This window comes from Quercus suber, unplaced genomic scaffold (assembly GCF_002906115.3).
Source record: "Quercus suber isolate HL8 unplaced genomic scaffold, Cork oak 2.0 scaffold_41, whole genome shotgun sequence".
Lineage (NCBI taxonomy): Eukaryota > Viridiplantae > Streptophyta > Magnoliopsida > Fagales > Fagaceae > Quercus > Quercus suber.
Window position 1 is genome coordinate 1,613,117 of NW_027069506.1, and position 15,224 is coordinate 1,628,340.

A 15,224-nucleotide genomic window follows, 5' to 3' on the forward strand; every position below is an offset into this window, starting at 1 on the left:
TCTTGAAATCAAGAAAAAGTCACACCCAGTTTTTATTAAGGAGTTGGGTGAGTTTGGTTCAGCTTTTTGTAAAAGTGCATAATGAAGAAGTTGAGTTTTCAAAAAGTGCATAATGAAAAAGTGGAGTTTCAAAAAGCTGAGTGTTTGGTAAAAACTGTTAAAAGTGTTTTTTGAAAAAACTGAGTGTTTGGCTAGTATTTATAAAAGTGGCAGTTTGAGGAATAAATTACCAAAAAGGACAATGTATATATAAGAGCATTTTCAGCAGGTTAGACAAATTTTTGTATTGTTTGGATAATCAACAGTGACATTTACCTTTTGATTATCCACTTTTTTAATCTTTATTTTTTAATCAAATTTATTCTTTTTTAATATTTATTTTTTCTTTTTCTATTCATTCTCAACAATTATATTTTTCAACAAAAAGTGTTACATCTACAATATTTTTTGCAATACTTTCACAAGAATCATAACAAAATTTTATATGGAAAGTTGTCACTAGTTCTAATTTAAACCCACCACTGAAATTATATTTTTACTTATCAATATTAGCTAATTACTTAAAATTTATTGTGAAAATATTGTGAAAATATTGTAGTAGTATTTTTAAATTGTGATTTTTAATTGTTTGACTTTCTTTCATCCATACGTTTACTCTTTTCTTTTTTCCTTTTTTTTTTTCTCTTGCATTTTGTCCACCACACGTATACCGATAGGATTCCTTCATCTCACTTTTTCCTTTATATTCCAGAGCCTTCTTTCTCTTCATTTCCCCCACTTGATTCCAGAGCCTTCCTTTCTCGGCTCTCTCATTCTCTGCTCTCTTTTTTTTTTTTTTTTTTTAACTTGATTCCATAAATTCTCTAGTTCTCTCTGTGATACTTGATTCCATAATCTTGCTTGCCTTTTGGTGTCATTATCTTCAAACACACACAGACACGCATGGAGAGAAAGGAGAAATCATCTTTGCTCCACCACACCACCACCGCTGCTCCTCCTCCTCACTGCGGAGTGCATGCAACCAGGGATCAGATCGGCTTTTTTTTTTTTTTTCTTTATCATTTATTGTTCTAATTTTTTTTTTTTCTGTTCTTGATCTGCTGTTTTTTTTTTCTGTTTTTTTCCTGTTCTTGATCTGCTGTTGTTGTTGTAATTGAGGGAGCTGTGTATTCTGAAGTGTTAACCCTTGCCCTTTAGTCAAGGGCAATTTCGTAACTTCACTCTTCCAACGGATATGAATAAAAGCTGGGACTCAGCTTTTCAATTATGGAGCTACCCTGATCCATTTTGGAAACGCGCATATCCTGAAGGAATATAAAAAGCCAACCTTTCAGAAAAGTTGGCTTTTATTCTCACCAAACACACATTTGGAGCCAGCGTTTTTGAAAAGCCAACTTTTAGGCTTGAAAAGTTGAACTAAACAGGTACTTAATATTCTCTTTGGACATTGGGCTGTGTTGTCAATGCGTGCACATCTTATAAATCCACTATCTAATAATTTTCCGTATGTAGGCCTGCATTAGAGTTGATCGTTTGCCATTTGGGTTTTAGTGAGAAAGTCTTCCTCATTTATTTTTGTTTAAAAATATTACTATTATTTTAACTCTTAAGATAAGATGAAAGAGTCCATTTTCCTGGCAATGATCCCCCTTAAGCACCTGAACTGGACAAAACCGTATTATTTTATTTTATACTATTGTGGAATTTGATATTCTCCTAAGTATGAACCCTGTGGCCATTGTAGCTGGCTGTGGACCAAAAGGATTGTATTGCAGAAACTTCATGGAAGGAGGATCTCTATTTATATCGTCCCCAATATTTTTCTCTATCCATTCCAAATTTCCAGCTACATTTCATCTCTCTCCGATTCAATTTCAGCACATATGGTGAAAATCATCAGTTTTTAATCAATTTCCCAATCAAACGCAAAACTCATCAATCTCCACACAAATTGCATTTCACTCATCTCTTATAATTCCTATTTCATCACATCTTTGATCTTTCTTACCTTCGGCTCCTATTTTTTTCAGTTCTTCTTAATCTTCAGTTAACAAATCATGCCGATGACTATCGTGACCAATGAAAGAGCCTCTTCTTCTTCTTCTTCCATTCACCGATGGAGCTATGATGTTTTCTTGAGTTTTCGAGGTGAAGATACCCGTTATGGTTTTACTGACCATTTATATAAGGCTTTGTGTGACAAGGGTTTTAACACCTTCATGGATAATGACCTTCAAAGAGGAGAAGAAATTTCAGTGGAACTTCTCAAAACCATTGAACTGTCGATGATTACTATCATCGTATTTTCTAAAAATTATGCATCTTCTACTTGGTGCATGAATGAACTTGTCAAGATTTTTGAGTGTAAGAATAATGACCAGTTGGTATTACCAATTTTTTATAAAGTGAATCCATCAGAGATACGTAACATAGAGGGAAAGTTTGGGATAGACCTTGCTAAACATGAAGAAAAATTAAAAGATGATGTGGAGAAGGTTCAGAGGTGGAGGGCAACATTGACTAAAGCAGCTAATTTATCTGGATTTTTTTACAGTGATAGGTATGTATTTATTTATTTATTTGGAAATTGGGTATGTATTTAATTAACGACTACTTTGGTGTGTTTTTACTTTTTATTAGTTATAGTTTATAAACTTTTGATGGTTTTTATGTGACCACTAAATATCAAATTATGAAAGTTTTCTTCTTTGATCATATATTATTATATTCTAACTACTAAGGTGGTTAAGCCACAACGGTTCAATGATAGAAATAAAATAATCTCACTCAAATAATATTATTAATTATGATAAATATTTGTATTCTTTTATCCGTTATAAACTTATAGCCTATATGAATCTTGTGCTCTTTTACTCATTTATAAACTTTAAATGGTTTTATAATCATAATAAATGGTAGAAGTAGAAGAATTTAAAGTTGGGTAATGTTATCAATTAAATTTTTCTCCCATTTGATGTTAAGAAAATATTTCTTAAATTTCTTAATCTCATTTTGTTTTTGTTAGGAAATGAGTTTTCAATAACTTTGTTTCCTCGCCAATTTCTGATTTGCTAAAAGGGAATGTGCTAAAATTAATCATACCTCTCAATCCTCTGAATTACAATGCCAATTAATTTAATTAACAATATGTTAATTGTAATGCACAAAACTAATCATATTTACTTAACACATTGAATTTGGTTCATCTTCATATATTTACATTAATTATTCAATAGTTGGGAGTGGGGGATTCCAACAATGAATGTTTTTGTTGGAAACACAAAGATATGTCAATTGAGCTACAAGGCTCTTGGCACCTTCATATTTATATTTACAATTAGTCCAACTCATTATATGTTTCTTATGCTTAATGCTTTGCAGCTGCAATGAATCCGAATTTGAATTTATCCAAAGAGTTATTAAAGAAATATCAAGTACAAAATCAAATCGCGTGCATTTATTTGTTGCTAAATATCCAATTGGAATAGATTTTCAAGTGGAGGCCATAAAATTGCTTTTAGATATGGATTCAAATGATGTTCGCATAATAGGAATTCATGGTCTTGGAGGAATAGGTAAGACTACAATTTCAAGAGCTGTTTATAATAGAATTGCTGATCTTTTTGAAGGAAGCTGTTTTCTAGAGAATGTTAGAGAAATGTCTAATATAAATGGTGGCATAATCCAACTACAAGAGACACTTCTCTCTAAAATCTTACGAGATAGATATTTGAAGGTGAATAGTGTATCTGAAGGAACTAGTTTGATAAAGGAAAGACTTCATTGTAAAAAAGTTCTTTTAATTCTGGATGATGTGGATAAATCAAAAGAAATAGAAAATTTGCTTGGAGAATGTAATTGGTTTTCTTCAGGAAGTAGAGTCATTATAACAACAAGAGACAAACAAGTGCTAGCTACTCTTGGAAGAGATCATCAAATTTATAGGGTTGAAGAATTGAATCAATGTCAAGCTCTTGAACTTTTTAGTCTACATGCCTTCCAAACAAGTAAACCCAAGGAAGATTATTCAAATCTTGCAAAGCAAATTATATGTTATGCCAACGGCCTCCCTTTAGCTTTAAAAATAATGGGTTCTGATTTGTGTGGAAAAAGTATACCAGAATGGAAAAGTGCAATAGAAAAGTATAAAAACATTCCACATGAAGATATTGAAAAGATACTCAGAATAAGTTATGATGGATTGGGAAAAAACGAAAAGGATATTTTTCTTGATATTGCGTGCTTCTTCAAGGGATTCCACAAGGATGATGTTGTAAATATATTAGATAGTTGCAATCTATATCCAGTTTATGGTATTGGAAAGCTTATCGATAAGTGTCTCATAACTGTTGATTCAATTGGTATTTTGCTTATGCATGACTTGCTACAAAAATTGGGTAGAGAAATTGTACAACAAGAATCAGAAGAGCTTGAAAATCGTAGCAGAATATGGTGTTATAATGATGCTTATGAATTGCTAACCGAAAATATGGTATGCATTCTTTGCTTCACCTTTTTTTTTTCCAAATGTTTTTTTATTCATGAGATTTATCTCTTTTCAATATTGAACAAAATATAATTTTCACAATATATGTTTTGTTTAAAGTTTCAAAATCATTATACTTTTGTCAAATCCAATTATGAAGTGCGACTAATTCTTTGCCTTAAGCAAGGATCAAATAAAATTCGAGGTATTATGTTGCGCTCTCCTGAACCAGTAAAGATGTCATTGAAATCTAAAGTTTTCAAAAGGATTAAAAATCTCAAATTTCTGATAGGTGATGTACACATTGATAAAGAACTTGATTATCTACCGCATGGGTTAAGGTTTCTTGAATGGAATGTATCTCCTCTTTCCTTATCCTCCAAATGTCTTCCTCCTCAACAACTTGTTGTACTCAAGATGTCTAGCTTTATAGTGGAGAATGTATTCAAGCAGGTATAACTATTACTAGTATTTATGAATTTTAATTTCTTTAATTGTTATTTTTAAATTTGCTGAAGAAAAATTTTTTTTTTTTCTATAGGAGTTCCAGTACAAAAATTTGAAAAGTATCAGTCTGAGTAGGTGTGATTCGATTACTAAAGTACCCGACTTGTGCGCCCCAAACTTAGAGACATTGGAAATTTTAGGGTGTATAAATTTAATTGAAGTTCATGAGTCCATTGGATTTCTTGATAAGCTTAAAGTATGGAAAATTTTGATCTGTCGAAAACTTGAAATTCTTCCAAGTAAGCTGATGTTGAAATCTCTTGAGTATTTTTATCTTAGCTTGTGCATGAGTCTTAAGAAGTTCCCTGATATACACCCAAAAATGAAACGTTTAAAAGAATTAGTTTTGTTCTTTAATGATTTTAGAGAATTGCCTTCATCACTGGGGTATCTCTCTGGGCTTCGTACGTTAAGTTTTTGCCATAACCCTAAGGAGTTTCTAGTTAGCAACAACAAATTGCAATTGCTTGAGGAAAAAGATACTCTTACTTCCAAATTGGGAATGGCCTTTACGAGACCTGGGTTTCTAAGCTTGACAAGTCTAGATCTTAGTGGTGGAAATGTAACTGAATTAGATTTTTGGATGCAACCCGATTGCTTCCCCGTATTGAGATCTATAAATCTAGCTGGAACTAGTATTGTTACCATCCCAGAAAGTATTATCAAATTTACTAGATTAGCACATCTTGACATAAAAAACTGCGAACGGCTTCGGGATATTCCAAGGCTTCCACAATCTATAGAAACAGTCAATGCAGAGAATTGCAATTATTTGGATCCACAATCACCAATCAATTTATGGGAGCAGGTCTCTCTCTCTCTCTCTCTCTAAATTTAAGTTTTTAGTTACTTTTCCCGAATACATATTACTATGATATTTTCTTTTAACTTCAATTTCTTGTATTTGCTAAATTCAAGCAGTTTGGAGAAATTCTAGGGATTTTACTTGAAGCTGCAACAAGCTATAGTCTCCTCGAATTTGAATCTGAAATTGGGAGCAATATTGTCCTTGATGACTCCGAATCTGAATCTGAATCTGAATCTGATTCTGAAATTGAGAGCGATATTGTCCTTGATGACTCCAAATCTGAATCTCAAATTCAGAGCTCTAGTTTTGAATTTAAATCTCAATTTGACTTTTATTTACCTTATCTTCTACTGCCAGGAAATGAGATTCCAAAGTGGTGCAAATTTAACCACCAGAGCGTTGGAAATTCCATATCATTCTGGGTCGGTCCCAGATTTTCAAATTTGGCTGTCTGTGTTGCTTTTCCGGATTATTCGTGGTTCGACAGTGACAATTTTTCAATTAGCATTTCCATTAATAATTGTGAAAAACAAATTATTTGTAGGGCTCATGTAACAAGTGATACTGATCATCTGTGGTTAATTTATGGGCAATTGAATATATCAAATCCATGTGAACAGAATCACATTGAGCTTCAGGTTACAGGTTCGAAAAACTCAAGATCCGATTACATAAATTGCTTGAGGTTCCATGTAGAATGCATCTGTTGTCCTCCAAGACCCGATATTTCTTGCCAACAACTTCCAAGTGCTGGTGGCCATGATTGTGGGTCTTCCTCAGTTTGAGATTACACCTATTTCCTCTCATCCCCACGTGGGATCAATGGGCTTTCAACAATGTAGATGAAGATTCAAGGCTTTCAATGGAAACAACCGCATTAATGGGTTTGAAGGCTGTGATTTAAGTTTGCTGCCACCTTGACCTGGCTATCCCGTGGGATACGATTACACTAGGCAGATTTCTTTGCCATCCTTGGCTTCTAATGGATACCAATTACACTTTGGGTTCATCTTCAATTGGCCATGCCTTTGTAAACGATGAATTGGCCTTGAACCTGTATCCACCATCGAAATGGGAACATGTCTTTCAAACTTGGGAGAAATATGACTCCATCCGAGAACAACCTTTAAATTCAAAACTGGAAATCAAGTTCTGAAGATTGGCATAACAAATTAACTGTCTTCTCTCTTCCAACAATATTCTTCACTGGTAATGTTAGTTATCATTGGATAAATTTCATTTCTAGATGGTCATTTCAAAATTTGGCACCTCAACTTACTTTCCTTTGGGGCCTTGATTATAGATATGCTTTACTGAGTTAATGACTAGAACTCTTTTAAATGCCTTATACTTGTGTCACTTACGGGATATTCCTTCATTAACAGCTGAAGCTGTGAAAGGGCACCCTGGTGTGTCTTATCACTTCTGACATTACTGCACCTCTTGGTCTGCATAATCTACTTGTGGTATAAAATTTTATCCTTTACCTTCTATTGGGCCAAAATCTGAATAACAGTCTCTTAAGCTTTGCCAAAATTTTAAATTGTGCTCGACTTTATGATTGGGCTATGTGCTCTGATTTCTTTCTTACTTATAAAAAAAATGTTTTTCCCTTTCTTCATAAGCAGTACTTTATATAATACTCTTGATTTCATAAATTAAGTGTGTTTGGCAAATATTATTTTTACCAACTTATTTTACAATTCAGCTTATTTTTACTACTATTTATGGGTCTCATTATACTTTTTGGTACTATTTACAGGTCTCACTGTATTATGTCAACTAACTTTTATCTTTATTTACAATACTTTCAGCAAAAAGTTTTCAGTTTCAACAAAATAAACAAATTCTAAACGCACCCTAAAACTACCACCCTTGTGGGGCCAATTCGGTGGATACCTCGCTTGAAGTTTTTGGTAATACTTAGATAAACAGGCTTATATGTCCTTAAATTAGATGATTTAATATTGCAGGATATTGTTAATGACAGGATATTCCTTTATTAACTGCTGAAGTTGTGAAAGGGCACCCTATGTGTCTTATGACATTATTGCACCTCTTGTTCTTTTGATGAACAAAAAATAGGTAGGGAGCAACCTGAGTTGGCGTCTTTCACCTGATTATGACCATAGTGGTATCCTACCCGATGGATCAGAGCCTACAAGAGCAAAAGATCCAGATGAGGCATAGCTGTGCACCTCTTGACTTGGTATAAAATTTTACCATTTACTTTCTATTGGACCAAAATTTGAATAATTCTCTTAAGCTTTGCCAAGAGTTTAAATTGTGCTCGACTTTATGATTGGGCTATGTGCTCTGATTTCTCTTACTTATAAAAAAAATGCTTTTCTCTTTCTCCATAAGCATTACTTTTACATAATACTCTTGATTTCATGAAAAATTGGACCCTTGTGGGGCCAATCTGGTGGATACCTTGCTTGAAATTTTTGGTAATATTAGGATAGACAGGCTTATATGTCCTTAACTTAGATGGTTTAATATTGCAGGATGTTGTTAATGACAGGATCAAACACTGTTTATGCCACGTAGCTGGAGATCAGATGAGTGTGCAGCTTGTGCTGGTACAAGCAAGTGCATGCTTTATTAATTTAGAAGTTGCTGAGCATATTGTGGAAATCTTTTTCAGTAGGAGGCTACTTCAGTGTGAAATCTTATGGAAGCATCTTGCAATTGGATATATATGGCTTATGCAATTGTTATAGCCATGATTTCAAAGGATGCACTATTATTTGGAGAGATAAGGTAAATGGAAGCTTTTATTTTTAGCTTACATGGTACTAACAGTTAAGATTTACATTATAGAATAATCAAATGTATACAATATTGTACACTTTTTGCAAATATTAGGACTTTTTTGTGTTGGAGACTTTTTGTTATTGTTATGATGTTGTATTGTTAAACACTTTGGATTGCTAAAAAGTAGTTTGATTTGATGTGATAAATTTAATTGTAATTTCATGTATATTTATATAAACATATATATATATATATATTTATTTATTTATGGGAATGTATATTTATATTAATGAAAAAGTAGTTTGATTTGATGTGATAAATTTAATTGTAATTTCATGTATATTTATATAAACATATATATATATATATATTTATTTATTTATGGGAATGTATATTTATATTAATGAAAGTAAGTTTTATGAAAAAAAAAATTGTAACAAGTGTGGAAGGATTTTTAAAATTTATTTTTTGACAATAGAATTTAGGAAACATGAATAGGCAGGCTTTTTACAAGTATGGGCCGGTTGTTAGAGTAAAGTTCATGTCAGTTTTAATAAGTTCCACACACCTTTATGTTGCAATTGTACTTCTGCTAGAAGTAGTATTTGTCACCATGGATCCACATGTAAAAGTTTAAAAAGCCTAAGGCTTAAGGGTTTTAGTTTTGTTATTTGTTATTATTATTTTTATTTTTATTTTCTTCCTGTTTGCTTGAAAAACAAATGGTTTTTGAATAATTAGAAATATGTGGTATTAATATGCTATTACTATAGCTTGAATCCCTCCCCATTGAACCCCCCACCCCAAACACTTTGTACATTGAAATGTGTCAATTAAGTTACAAGACTTTTGGTTATCATAAATGGATTTAATTTAAGAGATTCATTTTTCATTAAAAAAAAAAATCCCAAGATGCTAGACAATGAGATAACATTCTTCTTCTTATATTATTCTAAATTCAACTCAAACATATAATTATCTTTATATCAAAGGGAGCCCCTCTTTATTAAATGAGGAGAAATAACTTGCAATTTGTCATGATTTAATTTTAAACAACTAATTAGGGTTTTCTTTTTCTTTTTTTGGGCCCAAACAATAGCATTTCTTCTCAACCTATATTCCATAAACTAAATTAAAAACTGCTCCCCATTTTTTGAGAAAAAGCTTCTCCCAAAAAAAAAAAAATCTTTTGAGAAAAAAATTATCTGTATTGGTCTTAAGGTAGAGGGTCATTTCATTCTTCAAATTTAATATTACGAGCTTGAAAATGTACATGGTAGTATCATCATGTTATTTAAATTTTCTCCCTTTAGATAATTAAGGAACTATAATTGATTTTTAATGTGTGGCACTATATTCATATTTAAATTTGTTAACCATCAAATCCCTATCCTGAAATAGACTCACAAACAAATGGAGCAGGATCTTGAAAAACTAGCCCACCAGGCCCCCACAAAAGAAAGAAAAGGAAAATAAATAGAGGCTTAAAACAAGTTCATCTACTCCCTTGGCGGCATGCTGCCTCCTGTAACTTCAGTTATTCATATTTGGCTATGATGTATTGTCTCTTTGCATTTGTAATCTTTCCTTTTTTGGATAATGCAGATATCTTGCCTCTTTAAACGTGTGAAAAAAAAACACACACACACACACACAAAATAAGAAATGAGTAAACAAGTTGTGGTTGAACTCATAAACTTGTCTTCGTGGATACTACCTAATATGCTAAATACCTATATGACATATAGCTCGAAAGTTAATTTATACCTCGAAAGGTTTTATTTTCTGCTACATGATTAACAGCATTATTATACTCCAAATTTGGTAAATCAAGGAGGAAAATAGTAGGAATATCTGGCTTTTCATATTTGAAAGAACCAATTAACTACTTACCAAATTAGAACTTGAATGTGTATAACAAATTGAAAATAAATCTTAAAATAAGAAAAAATAAATCGCAATATAATTCACAAAGAGACCTATCTTCAAAAGAAAAATGGCTTGTAAATTTTATAAGCTAAATCCTTGCAGAATCATAGAAAAGCACCTCATTTTGCTCATCAAATTAAACTAAGCCAACCTCAGTGAGACCTATATATCTATACCCCACAGCATAAGGGTTAATAGTTAATACTTCAAGACTAGTAAATACTTATAGAAGAAAAAAAAAAAAAAAAAATCAAAGACTACTAAATACTAAAAACAATTGTGTTTGCTAACTTTTTCTTCCCTAATTTCCCTTACCCAGAGATTGAATTCCAGTGAAGGAAACCCTCCCAAAACCCAAATGACCAACCTGATACAACTCTAGCCAAACTCTCTCGGCTTCAAACCTTGCACTACCGCTTTCCATTCCCTCTTCTTCAAAAAACCCAGATGCAATTTCAGGCAATATATCTTCCTGATCAACTCTCTTCCTTCTCACATTCCCAATATCTCTCTCCACCACCACACATCCACTACTTTCACTCCTCTTGCTGCATTTCCTCTTCGTTTCGAGCCTGCTTTCGCTTTGACTCTGACCCTTCTTCTTTTTCTTGAACCCCAGCCACAATCTCCTCCCAACCATCCATGGAACTTTCACAAATGCAAGAGCAAGAAAGTTCACCACCGCACATGGACAACAACAGAGGGCTACACAGTCAGCTATCAATCCAGCAGTGCATGCTTTGCAGTGCTTGCCAGAGCACTCGATCTGATCTCCTCCTGCACCATCTTCAACAACGCTGTACCGGCTCTTCCTACTACTGGTTGGTCCAACTCTTGAAGCCTCTAAGTGGGTCCCATTTTCACTTGAAACTCGAGGTGGGTTCTTCTCCATTTGATTTCTCTGATTTGATCAAGTTCAACCCTGCAAAAGATATTGATGAAAGAGAGAGAGAGACTTCAAACACTTTTTCCCCTTCCCCTCTTTAACATTTCTTTCATTCTCTCTGTATCTTAGCACTATAAAGATTTCCTTGTAGGCTTTGTGTGTCATACATACGTATTGAGGCGTTGAAATGTTTCTTCATGCATTTTTATCCGAGTAAATTTCCAAAAGGGTAAGAGTAAAACGTAGAAGAGTTAGTGCAATTATTGTGTGTGAGAGAGAGATGTACCACGCGCCTTGGGGGGAGAGTGTTTAACACGACTGGGACTTTGGTCTCTTTGGCTTTGTTTGGGGCACAAAGTACCTTGTTTGGATACTCGTAGCTGAGTGTTATAATATTACCTTAATTTTTGGTCTGGGATAGAGTGATTGGCCCTTGAAACCAAGTATTCACACTCTCTATTAAAGACGCGCGAAAATGCATCTTTTGCTTCATTTTTTGGGATATTACTTAAACATAGCAGTTTTTGGCAGATAAAACAACCAATAAGAATGTCGAGACGAGATAAAGGCCCTTGTGAAGTTGTGTAAACCAGTGAATGAAAAAAGCTATATCTGTCAGCTCTAACTCTAATGATGGTTGCCAATAAGGCAATAACTCATGGAGGTGATTGGGTTCAAACTTCAAACCCAACAACTGTGTTTGTAATGGGGGGTGGGAATTTTCTTTTAATAAATGTGGTGAAATCTTGTGGTTAATTTTAATAAAAAGATATTAGTAGTAACATTATGTTTGGACAATCTTTTCAGGAAACTTGATGAATTGTGATGGGTAGGAATATAGACCTATCATTTTCATTATACTTTCATTCACCATCATTGTTTGCCAATTCAATATAAGTTTGTGAAAAAAGTTAATGTAATTATTTGTGTATAGATTGATGCTAACAAGTTGGTGTGGGGCACAAATGCACAATGGTAATATAGATTGATGCAGAAGATGTATAAGTTGTTGTCACAAGGGGGTTAACATATATTTCCATGAATAAAAAATGTGAGATTGATAATGGAATGTGACTGAGACGAGACACATAATGCAGAGGCCAAATTCATGAAAAACTTTTTCCCTCATTGTATATTTGTAAATAGAATGATCATTTCATGTCTCGTGCCTAATTTAGCTTTGCAACAATACTTGGCCTGTCCTTATGTACAGGCTCTTCATCTTCAGCATTCCATTATCAAAGAATAACATCAGCTTTTTAGGGAAGATAATTACTAACCCCAACTCTTTCCAGTCTGGCCCCAGTTGTCTCCTTCATTGTCAATATTCAAACTGGTTTTTGAAAAATCTTATCCACCCCTACCCCACCTTTCCCGGCCCCACGCAAAAATAGTTTTCAGGACATAAATAAGACAATGAAGTGAATTAATTACACTTGTTACTATAACTATTATCTCATACTGTTTCATTATTATGATTTACTAGTGTTCAATGTTCATTAATAGCAAGTTAATTATCAAATGTTAAATATTTAATGCTCTTTCTTAGTATGAAATATAATTTTATATGAATTCAAGGTTGTTCTTATCTCAACTTTTTCTGTAACTTAATTTTTTGTGAGTGAACATTTTATTCCTCTTGAAATATAAGTAAGAATATATATATATATATATATTTATCTTTTTGTTGTGATTGTGAGAGTGAAAATAGAGGACACCCTTGTAGTATGACAAAGAAAAAGGCAGGATACTAATCAATTTCCTATTTTTGGAAACATCATGAGCTCTGGTTCAGGGAAAAAATTTAAAAAACATCATGAAAATGTATTGTCAAAATCAAAGTCACTTTTACGAGACTATAGTCAGTGTTGAAATACCCTCAGCCTATAATTTTCGAGTCCAGAATACGGCTGTTATTTCCAACTAAAAATCTATATAAGTAATATAACACCTATTTTCGTAAATTAGATAGATTAACTGCAAGGCCATTGGGCCTTATGGTTAAAAGTTTCAAACAGGAGGTGATGGTGGTTTGTACAGTGCCAAAGATTAGCCCAACAACATAGCCCGTGAATGTGATGAAAGAGCGATCTAAAAGAAAACAATGAACCATGCAGTAGAGGACACACAAAAGAAAGTTAATTAATACATACAATTGGACAAACAACAAGTAATTGTATTTTTTAATCACAAACAACATTGTTGATAAAATAATTTTTTGTTTCCAAGAGCAAGTTTGACTAGTATTTATTGAAAATGCCATTGTAATTGCCATGCATAGGAGGTAACAAAATTACTAATTTAAAGCATTTGTCAGGACTATGATGCTTATGCCAAACCCAAACCCAATACTATTTTCCATTTTGTGATTTAAAAATTTTAGGATTAATTATAAATCTTCGACAAATTAATCAGTTCAGGTCGGTCACATTCAAGAATCTCTCAACGCGTATCTGTTGTGGATTTAATTTGCAAACTATCAACTTAAAATTTTCCTTGTGAAATAAAAAATAGAAAATATAGTTCAAAGCAAAGTGTTGGTAAACAGTATAAACTGTACAACAAACCCATCCCTCCATGTGCTAGCTTCTTGTTTTATATTACTGTTATCATTATTACTTAGCGTGCTAGTTGATATTCTCTATTATCTATACTTGTCAACTATATAAATTTCATTTATGTGGCTCCACAGTTGGAATGATGTGGTGCTTCTGTCAACAAACTATTTTGCTCCAGTGAACCTTACTACGCTGGCATGAACATTTTCCTAAAGTAACCATTTTCTTAATTCCATTATTTCAACCATACATTTAGATATTCTTCATCTAAGGATAGTCTTGAGTTTGTGAAAATTTTGATTGATCTTAATTGGTGACTTTGTATTCTAATATTGTGACTCCCTAGAATCACCTAGCATGCATTTAACTTAACGTGAATCCAAATCAAAGGTTCCAACTGAAATGTCACTTGCATTGCATACATGATGACTCGATGAGTATCATGAAGAAAATGAACTGAAAAAGAGGCAGAACCCAGTTCAGTAATTGCAGGATTCTGAGTATTTGAAATGATTGTGACAATTTTAGTCTTTACTAAAGGCAATATTGAGAATATTTCACTTTGAAGGAGCTGAAAGTGAACACTTTAAAAAGCACTGGCTAATGCATCAATGGACAATGGTGGTGGTAAGATCTAGCATAGAACTTACTGTTAGACAATACAAACAGTTCTAGCATGAAAATGGATATTGTATATACTGTATATTCATCCAAAAAGCGCACATGAACTACCTGACCCTTGTAGTGACAAATATTCAATGCAGAAACAAAGTTGCGTGTAAATGTAGCGAATGTGTATTCATAAAAAAAAGAATGTGGGTTTTGATTCTTATGAATATATAATGAAGAAAATACTAACCTTGGCACAAGAAGGTACTGTTGAGAATCCAATGTAGCTGCTCACTGCGTCTTGAAGATATTGGTATTTGCCAAATGATTCAACTTCAATGTTAATTTTGGAGGTAAAACTCTCAGTCTCGGCTGTGTGAGAAAACAAACACAACTACGATCTGATCTGGAGTACCTAGATGATTTAAACTCTTGTTTATCTAGCATTTCTGCAATCAGAATCTCTCTCTCTCTCTCTCTCTCTCTCTCTGCCTTTTATTAATCTATTTTAGTTACTTCTAAACCTTTCTTAATACTAAAACTAAAAGCAAAACATTTTCTTATAAGATACTCTGGAGGAGTCAGAATATAAAAACTCTATGTATAGTATATGTGTGTATGTCTGTGTGTGATTTTCCGTGAGAGAGAGAGAGAGAGAGAGAGAAAGAGAGAGAGCTATGAGAT

At 33.1% G+C, this 15,224-nt stretch overlaps 2 protein-coding genes across 15 annotated transcripts; one reads left to right on the plus strand and one right to left on the minus strand.

The window, feature by feature from the left end:
• Positions 1 to 725: 725 nt before the first annotated feature.
• Positions 726 to 8,686, plus strand: LOC111992059 (disease resistance protein RPV1). Of its 14 annotated transcripts, none has more exons than XM_024023867.2 (8): positions 726 to 2,560; positions 3,382 to 4,492; positions 4,673 to 4,939; positions 5,028 to 5,801; positions 5,915 to 7,010; positions 7,187 to 7,267; positions 7,616 to 8,010; positions 8,309 to 8,686. In XM_024023867.2, exons 1-5 carry the CDS (start codon positions 2,058 to 2,060, stop codon positions 6,584 to 6,586), a joined length of 3,327 nt encoding a protein of 1,108 aa, XP_023879635.1. In that variant the 5' UTR covers positions 726 to 2,057; the 3' UTR covers positions 6,587 to 7,010; positions 7,187 to 7,267; positions 7,616 to 8,010; positions 8,309 to 8,686. The 14 variants fall into 14 exon arrangements, with proteins under 14 accessions (XP_023879635.1, XP_023879640.1, XP_023879650.1 ...); XM_024023872.2 differs by having other exon boundaries at positions 7,775 to 8,010; XM_024023882.2 differs by having other exon boundaries at positions 7,792 to 8,010.
• A 1,854-nt stretch (positions 8,687 to 10,540) lies between these two features.
• LOC111992283 (uncharacterized) lies at positions 10,541 to 15,224 on the minus strand. Its single transcript, XM_024024156.2, has 2 exons — positions 14,791 to 15,224; positions 10,541 to 11,409 (listed from the first exon to the last, which is right to left on the minus strand). Exon 2 carries the CDS (start codon positions 11,377 to 11,379, stop codon positions 10,789 to 10,791), a length of 591 nt encoding a protein of 196 aa, XP_023879924.1. The 5' UTR covers positions 11,380 to 11,409; positions 14,791 to 15,224; the 3' UTR covers positions 10,541 to 10,788.

Bases quoted from the DNA above. Each gene is read 5' to 3' on its own strand.
- LOC111992059 (XM_065771253.1), top strand. From the start codon at position 2,058: ATGCCGATGACTATCGTGACCAATGAAAGAGCCTCTTCTTCTTCTTCT. The intron at 2,561-3,381 runs GTATGTATTTAT...AATGCTTTGCAG, and splicing joins GGATTTTTTTACAGTGATAG to CTGCAATGAATCCGAATTTG. The intron at 4,493-4,672 runs GTATGCATTCTT...TGCCTTAAGCAA, and splicing joins AATTGCTAACCGAAAATATG to GGATCAAATAAAATTCGAGG.
- LOC111992283 (XM_024024156.2), bottom strand. From the start codon at position 11,379: ATGGAGAAGAACCCACCTCGAGTTTCAAGTGAAAATGGGACCCACTTA.